The 22220-nt window shown below is 45.8% G+C and overlaps 2 protein-coding genes across 2 annotated transcripts; both read left to right on the top strand.

The window, feature by feature from the left end:
• Window positions 1–2145: 2145 nt before the first annotated feature.
• On the top strand, window positions 2146–7399 carry LOC309557728 (uncharacterized protein; the record flags this gene model as incomplete). Its single annotated transcript, XM_082260501.1, has 3 exons — window positions 2146–2264; window positions 2352–2453; window positions 6514–7399. The coding sequence occupies exons 1-3, from the start codon at window positions 2200–2202 to the stop codon at window positions 7397–7399; spliced, it is 1053 nt and encodes a 350-aa protein (XP_082116627.1). The 5' UTR covers window positions 2146–2199.
• A 12002-nt stretch (window positions 7400–19401) lies between these two features.
• On the top strand, window positions 19402–20421 carry LOC309557727 (uncharacterized protein; the record flags this gene model as incomplete). Its single annotated transcript, XM_082260500.1, has 1 exon — window positions 19402–20421. One exon carries the CDS (start codon window positions 19402–19404, stop codon window positions 20419–20421), a length of 1020 nt encoding a protein of 339 aa, XP_082116626.1.
• Window positions 20422–22220: the final 1799 nt, after the last annotated feature.

The raw sequence follows: 22220 nt of genomic DNA, 5'->3' as shown, positions 1-22220 counted from the left end.
GCTATTTAGGTTCCACTCACAGGCAGAGTTAGAGTGCATATGAGAAAATGTTTACAATTAAAATAAACTATTTTAAAATTAGCTGCTCTAGCAAAGCGTTGTATTCAAAATGGTAGCTGTTATTAAAAAGGTGGGGTATACATGTGCAGGGCAAAGGAGGTGGAACCAAGGGAGCGGTGCCAAGGGGGAGGAGCCAAGGGGGAGGAGCCAATGGGGCGGCAAAATGAGGTTTTGTCTAGGGTGTCAAAAATCCTTGCACCGGCCCTGCGTGCCATCACTCACAATGTACTTATACCCTCTATGAAGAGAACTTCCGGTCGGCGCTCTGGCGGGACCCAGAAGTGAAGAGAGTTACTACTTCCTGTTTACCACAACCATCTTAATAAGACCTTCATTCTCATCAATCGTAGAAAATTAATTCCGATGGTTACATTGGCAAACAGTCTCTTACAATATGTAAATCAGACTAAAAATGTTTATATATACTTTCAGTAAAGAGAACTTCCAGTCAAAGATCTGACAAAATCCCGGAAGTGAAGAGAGTTTTCTAATTCCTGTTTACTACCGTCCTAATAATAGTAACTTTATCAATCGTCAAATTTAATGGCTTGAATTCTGATGATTGAATTGGTAAACAGTCTCATATAATGTGTCAATCAAACTGACAACATAACAAAATAAAAACAGAAATCTTATACAAAAAGACCATTCATAACGCCTATGTTGAATGAATTAAAAAAACACCACTGGAGGGCGCAAAAGAGTGAATATGATATTCACATTCTGATAAATTAAAGAAAATAAATAAAATGAAATAAAAAAAAAATGAAAATAAAATAAAAAAAAATGAAAATAAAATAAAAAACATTTTTATGAGAAAATAAAACAAAAATGAAAAATAAAATGAATAAATATAAAAATAGAAATAGAAATGAAATAAAAATAATTTTTAAAAAAAATAAAAATTAAATATAAAAATAAAAATAAAAACAAAATAAAAAATAAGAGAAATACTGAGGAATAACAAATGTATGAAATAAAGAAATTTAAAACCACTATCATCAACTGGAAATTCCTTAACTGTGAGCAAGGGATGTATTAATCCCACAATCAGTCAGTAAAAGTAGATCATATGATCCTTAGGTGATGATATCCCTAATACATGCAATGTAAAGAGATGGAGCAGATGATAGAAAATGAAGGAAATTAAGAAAAAACGAGAGCGGTTGGATCACAAGATATAAACTCCCTGGATGACATGAATTCCTTTCAGTTGTTGTTGATGTGGGCATTAATGTCCCACTCAATATTTAATCCTAAAGGCTGGTAGCTCTTTAACTCATATATCCAGAAAGTTTCCCTTCTTGAAATGGAAAGTTTAAGGTTACTTAAGGTTACTTCCCCTCCAATGTGGGGTAAAACTCTCTATCCCCACAACTTCCAATTTTGAAGGGTCTTTATGATGACATCTTGCATGATGTAAAGACACACTGTGACCCGTGAACCCCTTTCTTATACAAGTCACATGTTCTCCTATTCGGATACTGGGGGTCCTAATAGTCCGCCCCACATATTGCAGTCCGCAATTACATGTGAGGAGATACACCACTCCTCTAGTATGACACGTGATTAAATTTTTGATGTTATATTCCTTCTTGGTAATGTTCGAAATAAACTTTTTGGTCCTCTTGGTTTTACATTCCATGCAGACCCGGCATTTTTTACATGGAAAGAAACCCTTAGGCTGGGTTCACATGTGGGCGTTGGCGTTTTTCAGGCGTTTGTTTATCGTTTTTCCAGCCTTGTTTTGGCGTTTTTCAGGCGTTTTTTCAGGCGTTTTTGCAAGCGTTTACAAGCGTTTTACAGGCGTTTTTATAGGCGTTTTTTATAGGCGTTTTTGTGTAGTGACTTGGCCAATGAAAAGCATTGTGTTTTGTTTACAAAATTTGCAAAGGAACCTCCCAGGGACCTCCTCCCCTGCATTGGACCTCCCAGGGACCTCCTCTTCTTCATTTTGTTTTTTTCTTTTTTGTCTGTGTGAGTTCTCTGCTGCTTAAAATGGACGACAATGAAAGAGGATTTCTGTTTTGTGCATCACTTGCACTTCTGATGCTGGAGGAAGAGAAGGAAGAGAGTAATCGACAATACTGGGTCCATCCTGTGATTGCTAATCGGCGACAGCGTGGCCAGTTCTGGGCAATGTATGATGACCTTCGTGTGCACGAGGACAAATTTTTTCAATACACACGGATGTCAGTAAAAAGGTGGGTACATCTCCTAATATCCTCAATAAGCTTGTACTATGAATGATATATTATTTGCCCACTAACAATCAATATTATATTGTACAGTTTTGATGAGTTGCTGGAGTTACTCTCTGCACATCTTCAGCGACAAGACACTGATTTTCGTGACTGTATTCCACCTGTGGAAAGGCTGATCATTACACTGCGGTAAGCAACAACCCACGTCCCCATCCCCCATCTCTCAAACCCCATCTCCCTCACCCTACTCCACTTACAATCAGTGCCACGTATCAGTGCCACGAATAAGTGTCCACCAGTGCCACGTATAAGTGCCACGTATCATTGCCACGTATTAGTGCCACGAATAAGTGTCCACCAGTGCCACGTATCAGTGCCACGAATCAGTACCACGAATTAGTGCCACGAATAAGTGTCCACCAGTGCCACGTATAAGTGCCACGAATAAGTGTCCACCAGTGCCACGTATAAGTGCCACGTATCATTGCCACCTATTAGTGCCACGAATAAGTGTCCACCAGTGCCACGTATCAGTACCACGTATCATTGCCGCGTATTAGTGCCACGAATAAGTGTCCACCAGTGCCACGTATAAGTGCCACGTATCATTGCCACGTATTAGTGCCACGAATAAGTGTCCACCAGTGCCACGTATAAGTGCCACGTATCATTGCCACGTATTAGTGCCACGAATAAGTGTCCACCAGTGCCACGTATCAGTGCCACGTATCATTGCCACGTATTAGTGCCACGAATAAGTGTCCACCAGTGCCACGTATCAGTGCCACGTATCATTGCCACGTATTAGTGCCACGAATAAGTGTCCACCAGTGCCACGTATAAGTGCCACGTATCATTGCCACCTATTAGTGCCACGAATAAGTGTCCACCAGTGCCACGTATAAGTGCCACGAATCATTGCCACGTATTAGTGCCACGAATAAGTGTCCACCAGTGCCACGTATAAGTGCCACGAATAAGTGTCCACCAGTGCCACGTATAAGTGCCACGTATCATTGCCACGTATTAGTGCCACGAATAAGTGTCCACCAGTGCCACGTATCAGTGCCACGAATCAGTACCACGAATTAGTGCCACGAATAAGTGTCCACCAGTGCCACGTATAAGTGCCACGAATAAGTGTCCACCAGTGCCACGTATAAGTGCCACGTATCATTGCCACCTATTAGTGCCACGAATAAGTGTCCACCAGTGCCACGTATCAGTACCACGTATCATTGCCGCGTATTAGTGCCACGAATAAGTGTCCACCAGTGCCACGTATAAGTGCCACGTATCATTGCCACGTATTAGTGCCACGAATAAGTGTCCACCAGTGCCACGTATCAGTGCCACGTATCATTGCCACGTATTAGTGCCACGAATAAGTGTCCACCAGTGCCACGTATCAGTGCCACGTATCATTGCCACGTATTAGTGCCACGAATAAGTGTCCACCAGTGCCACGTATAAGTGCCACGTATCATTGCCACCTATTAGTGCCACGAATAAGTGTCCACCAGTGCCACGTATAAGTGCCACGAATCATTGCCACGTATTAGTGCCACGAATAAGTGTCCACCAGTGCCACGTATAAGTGCCACGAATAAGTGTCCACCAGTGCCACGTATAAGTGCCACGTATCATTGCCACGTATTAGTGCCACGAATAAGTGTCCACCAGTGCCACGTATCAGTGCCACGAATCAGTACCACGAATTAGTGCCACGAATAAGTGTCCACCAGTGCCACGTATAAGTGCCACGAATAAGTGTCCACCAGTGCCACGTATAAGTGCCACGTATCATTGCCACCTATTAGTGCCACGAATAAGTGTCCACCAGTGCCACGTATCAGTACCACGTATCATTGCCGCGTATTAGTGCCACGAATAAGTGTCCACCAGTGCCACGTATAAGTGCCACGTATCATTGCCACGTATTAGTGCCACGAATAAGTGTCCACCAGTGCCACGTATCAGTGCCACGTATCATTGCCACGTATTAGTGCCACGAATAAGTGTCCACCAGTGCCACGTATCAGTGCCACGTATCATTGCCACGTATTAGTGCCACGAATAAGTGTCCACCAGTGCCACGTATAAGTGCCACGTATCATTGCCACCTATTAGTGCCACGAATAAGTGTCCACCAGTGCCACGTATAAGTGCCACGAATCATTGCCACGTATTAGTGCCACGAATAAGTGTCCACCAGTGCCACGTATCAGTGCCACGAATCAGTGCCACGAATTAGTGCCACGAATAAGTGTCCACCAGTGCCACGTATAAGTGCCACGAATAAGTGTCCACCAGTGCCACGTATAAGTGCCACGTATCATTGCCACGTATTAGTGCCACGAATAAGTGTCCACCAGTGCCACGTATCAGTGCCACGTATCATTGCCACGTATTAGTGCCACGAATAAGTGTCCACCAGTGCCACGTATCAGTGCCACGTATCATTGCCACGTATTAGTGCCACGAATAAGTGTCCACCAGTGCCACGTATAAGTGCCACGAATAAGTGTCCACCAGTGCCACGTATAAGTGCCACGTATCATTGCCACGTATTAGTGCCACGAATAAGTGTCCACCAGTGCCACGTATCAGTGCCACGAATCAGTGCCACGAATAAGTGTCCACCAGTGCCACGAATCAGTGCCACGAATAAGTGTCCACCAGTGCCACGTACAAACACCTCCCTTTCCACCCACCATGTGCACCCGCAAGAGTGTCACTGGTTGGAATCCCAACCACGACACTACCTGCCTGGAGTTTGTATGTTCTCCCTGTGCCTGCGTGGGTTTACTCCCACACTCCAAAGACCTCCAACCTCCTCCCCCTTGTCCTCTACCCCAGGTATTGCTGATCCTGTGGCCCTGCAGCTTTTGCAGAACTAAAAGTCCCATTAACCATTGCAAGCTGCTGACAGTTACAAGCATGAGACTCCCAAATGCGCAGATATTATGTGATTTTTAGTCCCACAACAGATGGAGGGCCACAAGTTGAGCATCCATGCTCTACCCCTATGAATAAGCCATGCTATACCCCGTATGAATAAAATAGAGACACCAACACAACATTTGTACTTGTGGTACATTTTTTTTTAATTTTTTTAATCTGCTGAATTGCATAGAACTCTATGCTAAAGAATAACAACTCTTGAACACAGGAGAGTGTCCTGAGCAAACATGAATGTTGCAACCGAAAACTGTATACCAAAAAAATTACAAATTATGAAATGTAGGGGAGCTTGGGCATAAATTGTCAAACATTGCTCCCTGTGTAAAGTATGGGGATGGAGCAGAAGAGGGGTTTGGGTAATGGGGAAAACCGGAGTAGGGAGGTGGTCGTGTTGGCGGTGGTGGTGGTGCGAATGAGGATGGTGCATGGTGGTAAGTACGTGGAGGACAGGTAATTTGGGAAGGTGCTGAGGTAATTTGGGAAGGTGCAGAGGTAATTTGGGAAGGTGCTGAAGATGGGCAGGGTGGGTCATCAGAGGGGATGAAGGAGGAAATGCAGTCCAGCATTGCCTTCCGCATTGCTATCTGCCTTGATTCAGGGACCTTGTCAACAAATGGCTCCAGACTTCTTAGAAACATAATTGTAGGGTTTTCCTGCCTTCTTTGTACAAATTGCGACATCATGCCCGCTATTTGGTTAAATCTATCATTTCTTCGTTTTGGTGGCCTTGTGGTTGCTCGCCGTAGTGTCGCAGCAGGGGGGGGAAGCATTTCAGGGCTTCTTGATACCTCTGTCAAAGGTCTTTCTTCTACTTGGGGTTCTGTATTATCTGGAACTGGCATTTGAAGGGAGGGAGATGCTAATTCATTTAATGACATGTCCGGTACTGCCATGTCCATAAATTGCATTTCTCGTTGTTCTTCAATTTGTATTTCTTGACTCTCCTCCACTTCGTTGTCGTCCTCTTCTTCAGGAGCTGTGTTGCTCCAGGAACTCTGGGTACTGTGGAAAAAAAAAACATGCTCTAGAATGTCTGCATGCATACTTTATATGTAACTTTCAAAGTAACATGACCTACTTATTCATTTGTAGTGAAGGCCACAGAAAGTCAAGGTCTTTTGCATGAATATATTGCGGCGGTTCCTCAGCTGCCTGCCCACTCCGGAACTCCCTTAACTGGCGCTTATAACGGGCATAAGCGTCCTTCAAGCTTTTCCATTTACGTTTAAGTTGAAAAACTGTTAAAAAAAGAAAATAATTATGTTTTTTTTTTTCTTTTCCACAGGTACTTAGCAACTGGTCAATCCCTGGCAAGTTTACACTTTGCATTTATGATTGGGAAATCTACAGCTAGCTACATTATACGGGACACTTGTGACAAAATCTGGGATGTCTTACATGATGTGGAGATGGCCCAACCTAAGGAGGACGAGTGGCTCTCTATTTCTAAAGTCTTTTGGGAAAGATGCAATTTCCCAAACTGTGTAGGAGCTATAGATGGCAAGCATATACGAGTAATTAAACCAGTTAACAGTGGTACAAAATATTTTAATTATAAAAAATATTTCTCTTTTGTTCTATTGGCGGTCGTGGATGCCAATTATTGCTTCCGCTACATTGATATTGGCTCTTACGGGAGTAGTTCGGACTCCAGCATCTTTGCGCATTCTACTTTTGGCCAGATGCTACGTAACAATGACCTAGACCTACCTGATAACAATCCACTACCGGGAACCAATGGTCCACCTGTCCCCTATGTGTTTGTTGGGGATGAAGCGTTTGCGCTTCATGAACACCTTCTAAGGCCATACTCAAGCCGAAACCTCAATGTGGAGAAGAGGGTGTTCAACTATAGGCTAACCAGAGCAAGGAGAGTGGTTGAGTGTGCTTTTGGCCTGCTATCAAACAAATGGCGATTTTTACACAGCGTCATAAATCTCAACATGGAAAACGCAATATGCGCAGCCAAGGCAGCGTGCATCTTACATAATTTTGTAAGGAAGCGGGATGGTGTGTGCTTCGAAGATGCTTTAATGCACACAATGCAGAGGGCACAATGGAGCGGGAGTCGTGGGAACACAACTGGTGCATATGTTCGAGATACCTTCAACAACTTCTTCATGAACACAGGACAGGTTCCATGGCAAATGGAAGCCATTGAAAATTGCTAATGACAATTGATAAGTGACAATCTCTGTATTGATGTGCATTAAATAAATTTAAAGGTATCATTTCAAATAAAGGTATTATTGCAATCTAACATTCTGTATTGGTGTGCATTCATGGTATGATACAAAGTGCTTATTTGTGGTGTCATGTGACCAGGGATTTTATTTGTGCAATTAAACTACAAGGTAAGAAAAAAAAGTATAGCCAGAGCGAGAGCATTATTAAAAAAAAAACAACCCTCTACTCCATTCACACTACTCTGACTTTTCGGGCGACTTCTCAAGTCGCCCCAAGTAAAGGTGGCACTGATACGTGGCACTGGTGGACACTGATACGTGGCAATGATTTGTGGCACTGATACGTGGCACTGGTGGACACTTATTTGTGGCACTCATGTGTGGCACTGATATGTGGCACTGGTGGACAATGATTTGTGGCACTGATACGTGGCACTAGTGGACACTTATTAGTGGCATTAATACGTGGCACTGGTGGACACTTATTCGTGGCACTGATACGTGGCACTGATACGTGGCACTGGTGGACACTTATTCGTGGCACTAATACGTGGCACTGAAATGTGGCACTGGTGGAAACTTATTCGTGGCACTAATACGTGGCACTGATACGTGGCACTGGTGGAAACTTATTCGTGGCACTAATACGTGGCACTGATACGTGGCACTGATACGTGGCACTGGTGGAAACTTATTCGTGGCACTGATACGTGGCACTGATACGTGGCACTGGTGGACACTTATTCGTGGCATTAATACGTGGCACTGATACGTGGCACTGGTGGAAACTTATTCGTGGCACTAATACGTGGCACTGATACGTGGCACTGGTGGAAACTTATTCGTGGCACTAATACGTGGCACTGATACGTGGCACTGATACGTGGCACTGGTGGAAACTTATTCGTGGCACTAATACGTGGCACTGATACGTGGCACTGGTGGACACTTATTCGTGGCAATAATACGTGGCACTGATTTGTGGCACTGGTGGACACTGATTTGTGGCACTGATACGTGGCACTGATATGTGGCATTGTTGGACACTGATTTGTGGCACTTATATGTGGCATTGGTGGACACTGACTTGTGGCACTGATTTGTGGCACTGGTGGACACTGATTTGCGGCACTGATTTGTGGCACTGGTGGACACTAATTTGCGGCACTGATTTGTGGCATTCTTGGACACTGATTTGTGGCACTGATATGTGGCACTGGTGGACACTAATTTGCGGCACTGATTTGTGGCATTCTTGGACACGGATTTGTGGCACTGATATGTGGCACTGGTGGACACTAATTTGCGGCACTGATTTGTGGCATTCTTGGACACGGATTTGTGGCACTGATATGTGGCACTGGTGGACACTGACTTGTGGCACTGATTTGTGGCATTCTTGGACACGGATTTGTGGCACTGATATGTGGCACTGGTGGACACTAATTTGCGGCACTGATTTGTGGCATTCTTGGACACTGATTTGTGGCACTGATATGTGGCACTGGTGGACACTAATTTGCGGCACTGATTTGTGGCATTCTTGGACACGGATTTGTGGCACTGATATGTGGCACTGGTGGACACTAATTTGCGGCACTGATTTGTGGCATTCTTGGACACGGATTTGTGGCACTGATATGTGGCACTGGTGGACACTAATTTGCGGCACTGATTTGTGGCATTCTTGGACACGGATTTGTGGCACTGATATGTGGCACTGGTGGACACTGACTTGTGGCACTGATTTGTGGCATTCTTGGACACGGATTTGTGGCACTGATATGTGGCACTGGTGGACACTAATTTGCGGCACTGATTTGTGGCATTCTTGGACACTGATTTGTGGCACTGATATGTGGCACTGGTGGACACTAATTTGCGGCACTGATTTGTGGCATTCTTGGACACGGATTTGTGGCACTGATATGTGGCACTGGTGGACACTAATTTGCGGCACTGATTTGTGGCATTCTTGGACACGGATTTGTGGCACTGATATGTGGCACTGGTGGACACTAATTTGCGGCACTGATTTGTGGCATTCTTGGACACGGATTTGTGGCACTGATATGTGGCACTGGTGGACACTGACTTGTGGCACTGATTTGTGGCATTCTTGGACACGGATTTGTGGCACTGATATGTGGCACTGGTGGACACTAATTTGCGGCACTGATTTGTGGCATTCTTGGACACTGATTTGTGGCACTGATATGTGGCACTGGTGGACACTAATTTGCGGCACTGATTTGTGGCATTCTTGGACACGGATTTGTGGCACTGATATGTGGCACTGGTGGACACTAATTTGCGGCACTGATTTGTGGCATTCTTGGACACGGATTTGTGGCACTGATATGTGGCACTGGTGGACACTGACTTGTGGCACTGATTTGTGGCATTCTTGGACACGGATTTGTGGCACTGATATGTGGCACTGGTGGACACTAATTTGCGGCACTGATTTGTGGCATTCTTGGACACTGATTTGTGGCACTGATATGTGGCACTGGTGGACACTAATTTGCGGCACTGATTTGTGGCATTCTTGGACACGGATTTGTGGCACTGATATGTGGCACTGGTGGACACTGACTTGTGGCACTGATTTGTGGCATTCTTGGACACTGACTTGTGGCACTGATATGTGGCACTGGTGGACACTGATATGCAATGCAACACATATCTCCCCCCACATACATGCTGTTGTAAATGCAGACATGAAATCAGACACAAGGCAAGACATGCAGAACACAACACTTTACCTTTCTCATGCTGCTGCTTCTTGCTCAATGTCGACCACCCTGAAATAACTTTAGTAGCTATTTCCTCCCATGCCCTCTGCCTCTTATTCCTGTTCTTATAATGGATGTTTTTGGTATCATACAGACAAGGAAAAGTCCGGATAATAGCAATGAAAGATTCAGCTTCTAATAAGAAATTAGTTTCTTCCATGTTTCCTGGACAATGTGCTCACAGAGGCGTGCCAAGGGGGTGGAGAGCTGGGTGGAGAGCTGGGTGGAGAGCTGGGTGGAGATTTGTGCTGTTTGAGCTGATCAGGAGCAACAAAACGTTTGTAAAACACTTGTAAAACGCCTGTGAAACGCCAAATAACACTTTACATTGATGTCTATGGGACAAAACGCCTGTGATCTGCCCAAAAAGAAGCTCAAGTACTTTTTTGAGCGTTTGGCGTTTTCCTTAGGGCGTCAAAACGCTCAGATGTGAACAGGGGTCATTGCAATGAATGGGATTTGTCTTGTTGGGCGTTTTGAGAGCTGATTAGTGAGCAGAAAAACGCTCCAAAAACGCCCAAAAACGCCCACATGTGAACGGAGCCTCAAGATCTCCAAACATGGTCAGAACCAAGGGTTTCTCAATGGGATTGGGGACCACCATATCCCTCAGGTTACGTGCTCTCTTATAAATACCCTGCGGTTTTTCCGGAAGAGTTGGACCCAAGGTTTTATCCCCCTTCAGGTCTTTCCAATATTTCCCAAAGATGCTATTAACCCATCTATGTTCATTCGAAAACGTGGTGACATAAGCATATTCGAATTTCGAAGAGGAAGGTTCTCTATTGGTATTTTTTCTTGAAACTACAGATCGTGTTGTTTCAGATGACTCACTTGCAAAATATCTTGTTCAAGAGTTTTGTTATCATAACCTTTGTGTGTAAATCTGGTCTTTAATGTTTCCATCTAAGATGGTTGTGGTAAACAGGAAGTAGTAACTCTCTTCACTTCCGGGTCCCGCCAGAGCGCCGACCGGAATTTCTCTTCATAGAGGGTATAAGTACATTGTAAATGATGGCACGCGCTTCTGCTCCAGTACCAGCTGACACCTAGTAAGGAGAAACGCGTCAGCTAAAGCCGCCACGGCATCACGCCGCGTGGACCGCGCTACAAGCGGCCACGTTTTGCTACAGGAACCTATTGTCTGTATCCATCTGATGCCATGTAAGTGTGTCATCGTATTTAATAAAGTGTTTTATTAAGGGTAACGCCCTATTGCCAATTTTCTTTTCAACTTTGGGGAAGCTTCACTTGAGCAGCCCTATCCAGCCTCGGTCTATAAAGGAAAAGTGATACACCCCTGGGAAGGGAATGACACCTTATACCATATAGTCGGGAGCTGACCCTGGATACTGTCCACATTATCCATATACCCACAGAGGTTCCAAGCCTACCCTCTTTAGATTTCTGGTAAGAAGCCACGAATGCCACTTCGGTGACACCAGACAAGTTTTCTGCACGAGTGGAGGTTACATTTTGTTATACTCGGCTCTTGTTACCAGTTGGTAAGGGGCCATCTTACTCACTTCTGTGTCACAGATCTGCTATTTCACACCGGTTTAATCGGAAGACACTTCACTTCTTCTTTATAAAGACTTTTTTGTGTTTCATCACGTTTATGCATTCCTTTAGGGGATTGCTTTCCTAAATGGACTTTTTTTGTACCTTATGTTGTTTTTAATCACTGTTGTGTGGTTCACTATATGATTCATGATAATATTGTGTTGTTTGTATACACTTTATGCCATATTGTAAGCGCACTACTTCACCTTCTCACTGTTACTTTTATTTCTCTATTGCTGCTCTTTTGAAAGAGACAATAAGGTTAAAAAAAATGGCTGGCTGGCTGCTGGCACCCTGGTCTCCTGTGGGTGGCTTGCTGGCACCCTGTTGTGGGTCGGTAGCTGAAGCCTGGCAGTGTGGGTGGCTGGCTGGCACCCGGTTGTGGGGTGGCTGGCTTGGTGTCACCCTGTTGTGGGTCAGTGGCTGACGCCTGGCAGTGTGGATGGCTTGCTGGCTCCCTGTTGTGGGCTGGCTGGCTGCTGTCACCCTGTTGTGGGTTTGTGGCTGACGCCTGGCAGTATGGGTGGCTGGCTGGCACCCTGGAACACTATGGTGGGTTGCTGGCTTGGTGTCACCCTGTTTGCCATATTGTAAGCGCACTACTTCATCTTCTCACTGTTACTTTTATTTCTCTATTGCTGCTACTTAATATTTAGGTTAGCGCACCCTTTTTCATTTTTTTATTTTTTTTTTAATTTGAAAGAGACAATAAGGTTAAAAAAATGGCTTGCTGGCTGCTGGCACCCTGGCCTCCTGTGGGTGGCTTGCTGGCACCCTGTTGGGGGTCGGTGGCTGAAGCTTGGCAGTGTGGGTGGCTGGCTGCTACCCGGTTGTGGGGTGGCTGGCTGCTGTCACCCTTTTGTGGGTTAGTGGCTGACGCCTGGCAGTGTGGGTGACTTGCTGGCACCCTGTTGTGGGGTTGCTGGCTGCTGTCACCCTGTTGTGGGTCGGTGGCTGACGCCTGGCAGTGTGGGTGGCTGGCCGGCACCCTGTTGTGGGTCAGTGGCTGACGCCTGGCATTGTGGGTGGCTTGCTGGCAGCCTGTTGTGGGTTGGTGGCTGATGCCTGGTAGTGTGGGTGGCTTGCTATCACCCTGTTGTGGGGTGGCTGGCTGCTGTCACCCTGTTGTGGGTTGGTGGCTGACACCTGGCAGTGTGGGTGGCTGGCTGGCACCCTGTTGTGGGTCAGTGGCTGACACCTGGCAGTGTGGGTGGCTTGCTGGCACCCTGATGTGGGTCGGTGGCTGACACCTGGCAGTGTGGGTGGCTTGATGTCACCCTGTTGTGGGTGGCTGGCTTGCTGGAACACTATGGTGGGTGGGTGGCTGGCTTGGTGTCACCCTGTTGTGGGTGGCTGGCTTGCTGGATCACTGTGGTGGGTGGGTGGCTGGCTTGGTGTTACCCTGTTGCGGGTGGCTGGCTTGGTGTCACCTTGTTGTGGGTGACTGGCTTGGTGTCACCCTGTTGTGGTGGCTGGCTTGCTGGAACACTGTGGTGGGTGGATGGATTGGTGTCACACTGTGGGTGGCTGGCTTGCTGAAACCCTGATGTGGGGTGGGTGGCTGGCTGCTGGCACCCTGTTGTGGGTCAGTGGCTGATACCTGGCAGTGTGGGTGGCTTGCTGGCACCCTGATGTGGGTCGGTGGCTGACACCTGGCAGTGTGGGTGGCTTGATGTCACCCTGTTGTGGGTGGCTGGCTTGCTGGAACACTATGGTGGGTGGGTGGCTGGCTTGGTGTCACCCTGTTGTGGGTGGCTGGCTTGCTGGAACACTGTGGTGGGTGGGTGGCTGGCTTGGTGTTACCCTGTTGCGGGTGGCTGGCTTGGTGTCACCTTGTTGTGGGTGACTGGCTTGGTGTCACCCTGTTGTGGTGGCTGGCTTGCTGGAACACTGTGGTGGGTGGATGGATTGGTGTCACACTGTGGGTGGCTGGCTTGCTGAAACCCTGATGTGGGGTGGGTGGCTGGCTGCTGGCACCCTGTTGTGGGAAGGGTGGCTGACGTCTGGCAGTGTGGGTGGCTTGGTGTCACCCTGTTGTGGGTGGCTGGCTTGCTGGAACACTGTGGTGGGTGGCTGGCTTGGTGTCACCTTGTTGTGGGTGGCTGGCTGCTGGAACACTGTGGTGGGTGGCTGGCTTGGTGTCACCCTGTTGTGGGTGGCTGGCTTGCTGGAACTCTGTGGTGGGTGGCTGGATTGGTGTCACACTGTGGGTGGTTGGCTTGCTGGCACTCTGTTGTGGGATGGGTGGCTGTTCTGGCCTGTCACCCTGTTGTGGGTCAATGGCTGGCAGCTGGCACCCTGCTGTGGCTGGCTGGCTGGCGCCCTGTGGTGGGTGGCTGAGGCCAGGGCCTGTTGGTGGCTGAGGCCAGGGCCTGTGGGTGGCTGGCTGGCACTGTGACTGGACTGCAGCTGCACACACTGTCCGAGGCTGTCCATGGCATGGGAGGCAGTCTTAGAAACCAGAATGTGTCAAATTATAGGCCCAGCGAGCGGAGACACGTGAAGCAACACACGCAATGACGTTACGTGTGCGCCACGCACAATATTGGCAATATCGGTAACTTCCAGGTCCGATTCCGATATATCGGGGAAAGTGCATATCGGCCCTCGATATATCGGCCTTGCCGATAATCGATCGATCCCTACTCCTCACCATCTCTCAAATGTTTTCTGAAGAGTGATCCAAATGCAAAAGCAAAGCAATTGTGAATGAGCCCTTAGAACATGTTACATATTCACTCTCTTTATTTACATGTTTACCGTTATCACTAAAAGTGAAAAATTACTAATCTGTGTTGTCCCCAGAAAAGGAATAGAGGGGAAATCTAACAATAGAGACAATACTTCTGGTTACAAACGGGGATTCTTTCATTTCGAACTTCCTGTTTTGACTGTGGGACGGAAAGTGAAGGGAAATCTCCCCAATGGGGCTCAGATGGCAAAAAAAAAACCGACAGGGGTTATAACCTTCCCTACTTTCTAACAAAAATTAAAAAAAAAAAAAAATGTAGTTCTACTTTGGCTGCCCAGGATACCAAGGGGTTAAAAGTACACAAAATATCCTCTCACATATACTTTGTTAAATGAGAAGCATCCGAATTGCAAATGTGTGGCTAATTTTCTTGATAAAGTCCCCCTGAGATTGTATCAGGTGATTATAATGAAGGTGAACCCTCCCAATCAGAGATCAGTGTGTTGGGTGATCTCCATATATAAGAAGGAGCTCAGATTGTTGGGCTCACATGTACTGATCACCACCGATCTTTATTCAGCGCTGCACTGAGGCTTTACATTGTAAGTATATGGAAGAATCTTTCTCTAACCTTTTATAGTGTCATTTCTTATACTGAAAATTGTAAACTGATAGTTGGCTATTACTGAATGACTCTTTTATTTAGTATTTGTTATTATACATGGATGTATTCATGTACACTCTTGTATAGTAGTAGTAGTAGTAGTAGTAGTAGGGACTCCAAGCCTTCCCTCCCCCCCCCCCCCCCCAATCTGCGTGCCCTCTATTGGTCAAGCGTGTCCTGGCCTTTGCCCCTATCTGCTCTGGTCATGGATGCACCATGATTGACATTTGAGGTCCCCCAGCATATTGATGGGGTAGAAAGCATTGTAGTAGGCTAGGATACTCTGTTGCCCCAGTCCCCTGCCTAATGCCAATAACTTGTAGCAACAAATCAGAATTCTATCTTGTACTGACTGGCTTTAGTAAAGTGACTTCTGGTTGCCTATGTAAGCAAGAACAAAGCAGACCTGCCTTGGATAAAATGTGTAGCTTGCCAGTGCTAAAATTCTGAAAATGCTAGTTTCCTGGCAGTTTCTGGTGTATGTACTCTCTGTACCACTGACTGAGAACAGCCTGCAGATCAGGAAAGTTAATGAGAAGTCCGATCTTCTGATTTTTGTATACGTTTTCCAGATGAGGCACTCAAGTACAGAAGTGATTGAATCAGTATCACAGCCAGGCAACATGCATTATAAAAGCCAATAATGGTGGGATCTGTAGGGGTTTTTTTTTCCTCTCGTTTTAATTTTTACTCCCAACCTAGTAATAAGATGTACCATTAACCACTTTACGACCGCTCACATTGCTGCTACTGTGGCAATGAGGCTCGTTAACGTAGACCTACTTCGCTGGACCCCTCCCCTTGTGGGCGGCACGTGCGTGTCGCCGGAGGCTCGCTCCTGCTGTTTTCAGTCACAGCGGGAGTCGGGCCAGGGGAGGAGCGGCGGTGATCACCGCCGCTCTTCCCCGATCGTCGGGGATCGAGTGTGGAGATCCGCCCACTTGTGTAAACAAAGCGGGCAGATCTCCTAAGTGACGGGCAGGATTCAGAATAGCTGAGCCTGCGATCTGTCCCTGTGTCACACAATCCCCTCCCCCCCCCCCCCCCCCCACACACGTCGGTAAGCACCAGGCATACATTAACCCCTCCATCGCCAATAAAAATTAACCCCTTCCCTGCCAGTGTCATTTTTACAGTAACAGTGCATATTTAAAGCACTGAATCCTGTAGTAATGTCACTGGTACCCCCAAAAGTGTCAAAAATGTCAGTCAAGGGTCCGATCTGTCTGCCGTAACTTTGCAGTCCCGCAAAAAAAATTGCAAATCGCCACCATTACTAGTTAAAAAAAAAAAAAACAATAAATATGACATAAATTTCCCGTAGTTAGTAGCTGCGATAACTTTTGCGCAAACCATCAAAATACTTATTTTTGATTAAAAAAAAAAAAAAAAAATCTCTATGTAGCAGAAAACAAATTGGCAAAAAAAGTTAAAATTTATTTTTACATTTTTTTTTTTTTTTTGGGGGGGGGGGGGGGGGATTTCATATAAAAAATGTTCTTTTTTCAAAATTGTCGCGGTTTTTTTTTTTTTTTGTGTATTTTAACGCAAAAAGTAAAAATCGCACAGGTGATCAAATACCACCAAAAGAAAGCTCTATTTGTGGGGAAAAAGGACTTATAATTAATTTGGGTACAGCATCGCACGACCGCGCAATTGTCCGTTAAAGTAACGCAGTGCCGAATCACAAAAAATATGGTCTGGTCAGGAATGGGGTAAAATCTTCCGGTCTTAAAGCGGTTAAAAATACGCTCATTGAGAATTTTTTTTGTCATGTAGCTAAATACATTTTGGCCTAAATATATGACAAAAATTGAATATATTGGTTATTTAACTGTCAAAGTAGAAAAATATTGTTGTTTTTCAAAATTGTTGCTTTTTTTATTATCGCAAAAAGTGAAAAGCGCAGAGGTGACCAAATGCCACCAAAAGAAAGCTCTGTTTGTGGGGGGGAAAAAAAGGATGTAAATTTCGTTTGGAAACGGCGTTGCATGACCGCGCAATTGTCAGTTAAAGTCGCACAGTGCCAAATCGCAAAAAGTGGCCTGGACGTAAGACAGCAACATTCTCTGGTAGTTAATTTAGTATTTGATGTCTTGGATCTATCTACTTAACCATGCTTTACCCCCTTTAATAACCAGGTCATTTTTTTAAGATGTGGCACTGCGTCAATCCCAATAATAAAAAATATATATTTTTAATCATTTTAGGCCAATATGTATTCTGCTACATGGCTTGTGCAAAAGTTATCGTTTCTAAAACTAGGAGGAATTTTTTTTTTTTTTTTTTTTATGGCGGCGATCTGCGCTTTTTAGCAGGACTGCGACATTTTGGTGGACAGATCGGACACCTAACTGACATTTTTGACACTTCTGGAGGGACCAGTGACATTACTACAGTAATCGGTGCATATTTTTAGCACTGTTTACTGTAATGACACTGGCAGGGGTTAACACCAGGGGCAATCAAAGGGTTAAATGTGTCCCTAGGGGGTGCTTTTTTACTGTGTGGGGCATGGGCTTGCTGATGAACAGAGATCTGGTTTCCTAAATGGGAGGAACACTGCATCCCAGTTGTCATTACTGACAGAATAACAGTCTGCCACGTTTACGTCGGCAGACCGCTGTTCTGTGATCGTGGGTGCCCAGCGGATATTGCCCCCCGCCGCACCCACTGGTTGGCTTCCCCCTTGCCCAATCAGCACGTCCCCACTAGCTGTCCAGCGCAACGATGTACAGGGACGTTTCTCAGGACAGAGCCGACCTGGTAGAAGTACAGTGGCTGGTCGGTGTTTTTGCTCTGGGAAAGATATATAAACACAGGAACACGCACTTTAACCACTTAAGCCCCGGAGGATTTGGCTGCTCAAAGACCAGGCCCTATTTTGTGATTTGGCACTGCGTGACTGTAACGGACAATTACGCGGTCGTGCGACGCTGTACCCAAATGGAATTGATGGGAAAGATTAATGTCAGTTTTTATTTTTTTTAACTACGAATGGCGCCGATCTGCGGGTTTTTTTTTTTTTTTTTTTTTTTTTTTGCGGGACTGTGACATTGCGGTTGACAGATCGGACCCCTGACTTACACTTTTGACACTTTTGGGAGTACCAGTGACATTGCTACAGTAATCAGTGCTATAAATATGCACTGTTACTGTAAAAATTACACTGGTTAAGTATGTCCCTAGGGGTGTGATTCTAATTGTGGGGGGGGGTGTGGCTTGTGATGTAATCAGAGACATAACGATCCTACATAGCAGGATCGCATAGCCTCTGTCATTACTTTAGGGAGAATGACAGGCGGCTGTGTTTACATCAGCCGTCTGTCTTTCTCCCCCTCCTGCGGCAGATCGCGAGTGGCCGGCGGCCATCGGAGCCGCCGGTCCAAGTGGTGGCTCCCCAGGGAATGAGCGGGGGCTCGCCCCCCCCCCCCCTACAGGCTCATGGGCAAGCGACATAGGTCTGTCACTTTGCCTGTAAGCGGCTGAGTGCCGCAGTAAATAGACGTTAGGCAGTCAGTAAGTGGTTAAAGAGGAAGTAAAGTCCCATGCATAGTTTGTACCGCTAGGTACTGTAAATGTGCACCGTACAGGGGATATTTGCTATACATGCAGCTGATTGATGTCGTCAGTGCATGTGCTCTAAAGGAATATGCCGCTCCTTTAGAATCCTGTGCTGTGAGTGACGGTTCCCTCACGCATTTGACGTCAGAGCCAGAGTCTATGGACCCGGAAAGAAGACAGGGGAAGATGGACACTGCCTTCGTTTTTCAGGTAAGTTTCCCATAATGTGCTAGTATGCCATGCATACTAGCACATTATGCCTTTACCTTGCAGGTCTGGGAGGAAAAAAAAAACCCACAATGAGTTAAATATTAGGTTTATATTCACTTCCTCTGCAGCTCTTGCCTGACACTTTTAGAACTATAAGTGAAGTTGGTGCTGGAAGATTTCCTCTGCAGTGCTGTGATGGGTCTGAACAAGAAATGTAAGGCTATATAATGCCCAGAAGCTGTCATTGACTGGGGGCTCCCTATGGGGAAATGTGTAATATCCCTACTTGGGCCACCAGCCTAACATGCTGTAATGGAAGGGGGGGGGGGTTATGCCCCTCTCCTTCCCTTTCAACCCAGTCCTCTGTAACAAAAAGTTGTAATCAAAATTATTTTCTTTAAGGTAGAGCCTCTGTAAATTCTATATAGCTTAACTGGTTAATGGGTGCATCTTTTGTCTCATAATTTCATGTGTTCTTCCTTCCAGACTCTCGGCTATGATTGTCCCCAAGAGCAAAAGTAAAGCAGATTTTTGTGGCGTGGACAAGTATTACTATATCATCAGACCAGACCTGAATTGTTACATGAGATCAACAAACTTTAATCATGGAGAAGATCTGGAGATCTTCAGCTTGCACCCATCCTGCAGGAATGGAGATCATTACTTGGCCTATGAGGATGACCACTTCTACATCATCAAGTCGGACCATTACCGTCGGGTTACAAACCTGAACAAAGATGAAAGTGCAATTGTTTATTCCCTCCACCCCAACTGTCAAGGTGGCAGTCACTATTGTTCGGCTTTTGGATACTTCTATATAATTTTTCAGGACCGAGGGGTCTATCGACGAACAAAGAACATGAACAAAGATGAAGAGGCTGAAGAATTCACGCTGCACCCGGAATGCAGAAATGGGCTTTACTATTTTGGTGTGAAAGATTACTACTATTTTGTGAATCCAGAGGACCAGTGGGGAGGAATTAAGTACACAAGATGTACCAACTTCAACAAAAACGAGGGTGTTGAAACCTTCTCGTTCCATCCCAGCATCTATAGCTTTCTGCCTGGAGGTCTGGCTATTGCCAAGGGCTCCTCTTTTGGTGAGTGGGTGTGCATCAAGACCATTGACAATAACTCCCAGACCCCCCTTGAATGGAAGAATCGGGTTGCCAAGAAGGTTGGATATGAGAAGGAGAAGATGTCCAGTATAGAGCACAACTGGAAAGTGTCGGCAACTGTCTCGGCTGAGACAGGAGGATTGAGTGCTTTAATTACAAAGGCCCAGTTTTCCCTTTCAACTGAATATGGTGGATCCAGTACAAACACAGAGAGGGAGAATTGGAATCAGGCCACTGAAGTTGAAGAGACAATAACACTCACTGTGCAGCCACAACAAAAAGTCTACATCTATGTCTACCAGTTGGGTTTGGGAAAAGAGCCTGTGCTACATTGCCGGGATATGAGAATTCTTGACAACCCTACCCCACCTACTGATAACCCCCTGCCACATGCATGAAATTGGTTCTGGATTTCCAATGTTGATGTGACTTCAATCACTCCTATTAGCACTGTACCATCAAAGTGAACCTGTACGATTTCACACTGAGCAATGTAAGGCTTTCACAGAAAAAGCTTTGGGCAGGTTGTACTTGCTTTCCTTGTGATCAATGCTCTGCTGCCATACCAGTTGAGATTCCTGTGTACACCTGACTTTCTAACCAGTAAAAACTTGCTCAGAGCTGTGAGCATTCCTGTCTTTGGTGTTTGCCCACCTGCACATCAAGCACTTTTTACTGTGGGGAGGCATGGGGGCAAATGTTCTAACTTCCCACAGCTGTTTACTAGTACCCCTAGTAACGGGAGATCAGGGGTAGCAAGTGCAATCTATTTAGAATTCCTGTTACTTTTCCCAGTATGACCAATGCCACAGTTCACTTCAAAGGACAACTTTAAAATGAAAACCTTGACAGTCTGAGTGGTGACGATTGCATTTGTACCATTAATCTTTAATAAATATGCTTTGAAATTGCATTTTTGTGTCCTACTTTTTTTTAATTTGGACTTCCACAGAACACAACTTGCATTCACACTACAAAGTTTAATGTTGTAATGTAGTGCAGTTACTCATTGTTCAGAAAAAGTCCACATTACCCCGCTAGTGTTCTCTGTTGGCTGTTTGTCAGAATATTCTCTTCTGCAATTTTCATCATAATGAAGTGGGCTTGGCCTTTGCTTTTCTCGGTTTTGTGCTATTAAAACTGATCAGTTAAGTGAGAGCAATTTAGCACAGATAAAGCAAATGGCTCCCTTCACAAATGGTATTAGCAACTTTTTAGTGATGGAACATGTTGTGCTTGCGTAAGATTTAATTTATCCTACAGGAGTGGATTACTGCGTAGGTAGCCAGGTGCCAACTATCTTGCAATACTTGCACTATGTGCAATTGATCATTTTAGCCTCAAGGCCCGTACATAGAGATGTCGCGAACGGCGAACACTAATTTCTGCAAATGTTCGTGAATGGGCGAACCACCATAGACTTCAATAGGCAGGCAAATTTTAAACCCACAGGGACTCTTTTCTGGCCACAATAGTGATGGAAAAGTTGTTTCAAGGGGACAAACACCTGGACTGTGGCATGCCGGAGGAAGATCCATGGCAAAACTCCCATGGAAAATTACGTAGTTGACGCAGAGTTAGGTTTTAATCCATAAAGGGCATAAATTGCCTAACATTCCAAAATTGTTTGGAATAACGTGCTTTAAAACATCCAGTGTGTGTGTATACGATCAGGTATGATGTATCGATCAGGTAGTGTAAGGGTTACGCCCGCTTCAGTGACAGACCAAACTCCCCCGTTTAACGCACTGCAAACAGCGCAAGGTTGGATACCAAGCTAGCCTTGTCCTCACTGTCATTGAAGGTCTCTTCCCTTCTCCCCCCCCCCCCCCCCCCCCCCCCAGCCACATACAACACCAAGGGTCCCCGAAAGGTTGACAACGAGCCCCCTGGGACACCTGCTGTGGTTGGTCTTCCACCTTCCTCCTCTGACTCCTTCTTCAGACTCCTCTCTGCATCGCTGCAGGTCCAGCAGTCGACGACAAGGCTTCTTCTGGTAGTGATGGTGACCACAACTCTTCTCTTCATGCTCATCTATGGCCTGATCCAGCACGCTCCAGAAAAACGCATATGGGATGAGGTTGATGTTGACTTGGATTTGACTTACCAGGTTGTCACCTCTGCAAAGGGACGCATGAGCCTACAGCCATTGTGCATGAGCATTCAGTAACTCGGCCAAAAAATACCCAGCTCTGCA

Source organism: Pelophylax lessonae, assembly GCF_965119305.1.
Source record: "Pelophylax lessonae genome assembly, chromosome: 6".
NCBI classification, from domain to species: domain Eukaryota; kingdom Metazoa; phylum Chordata; class Amphibia; order Anura; family Ranidae; genus Pelophylax; species Pelophylax lessonae.
The sequence above is the reverse complement of the archived record's forward strand: the minus strand, read 5'-3'. Positions and strand labels throughout refer to the sequence as shown.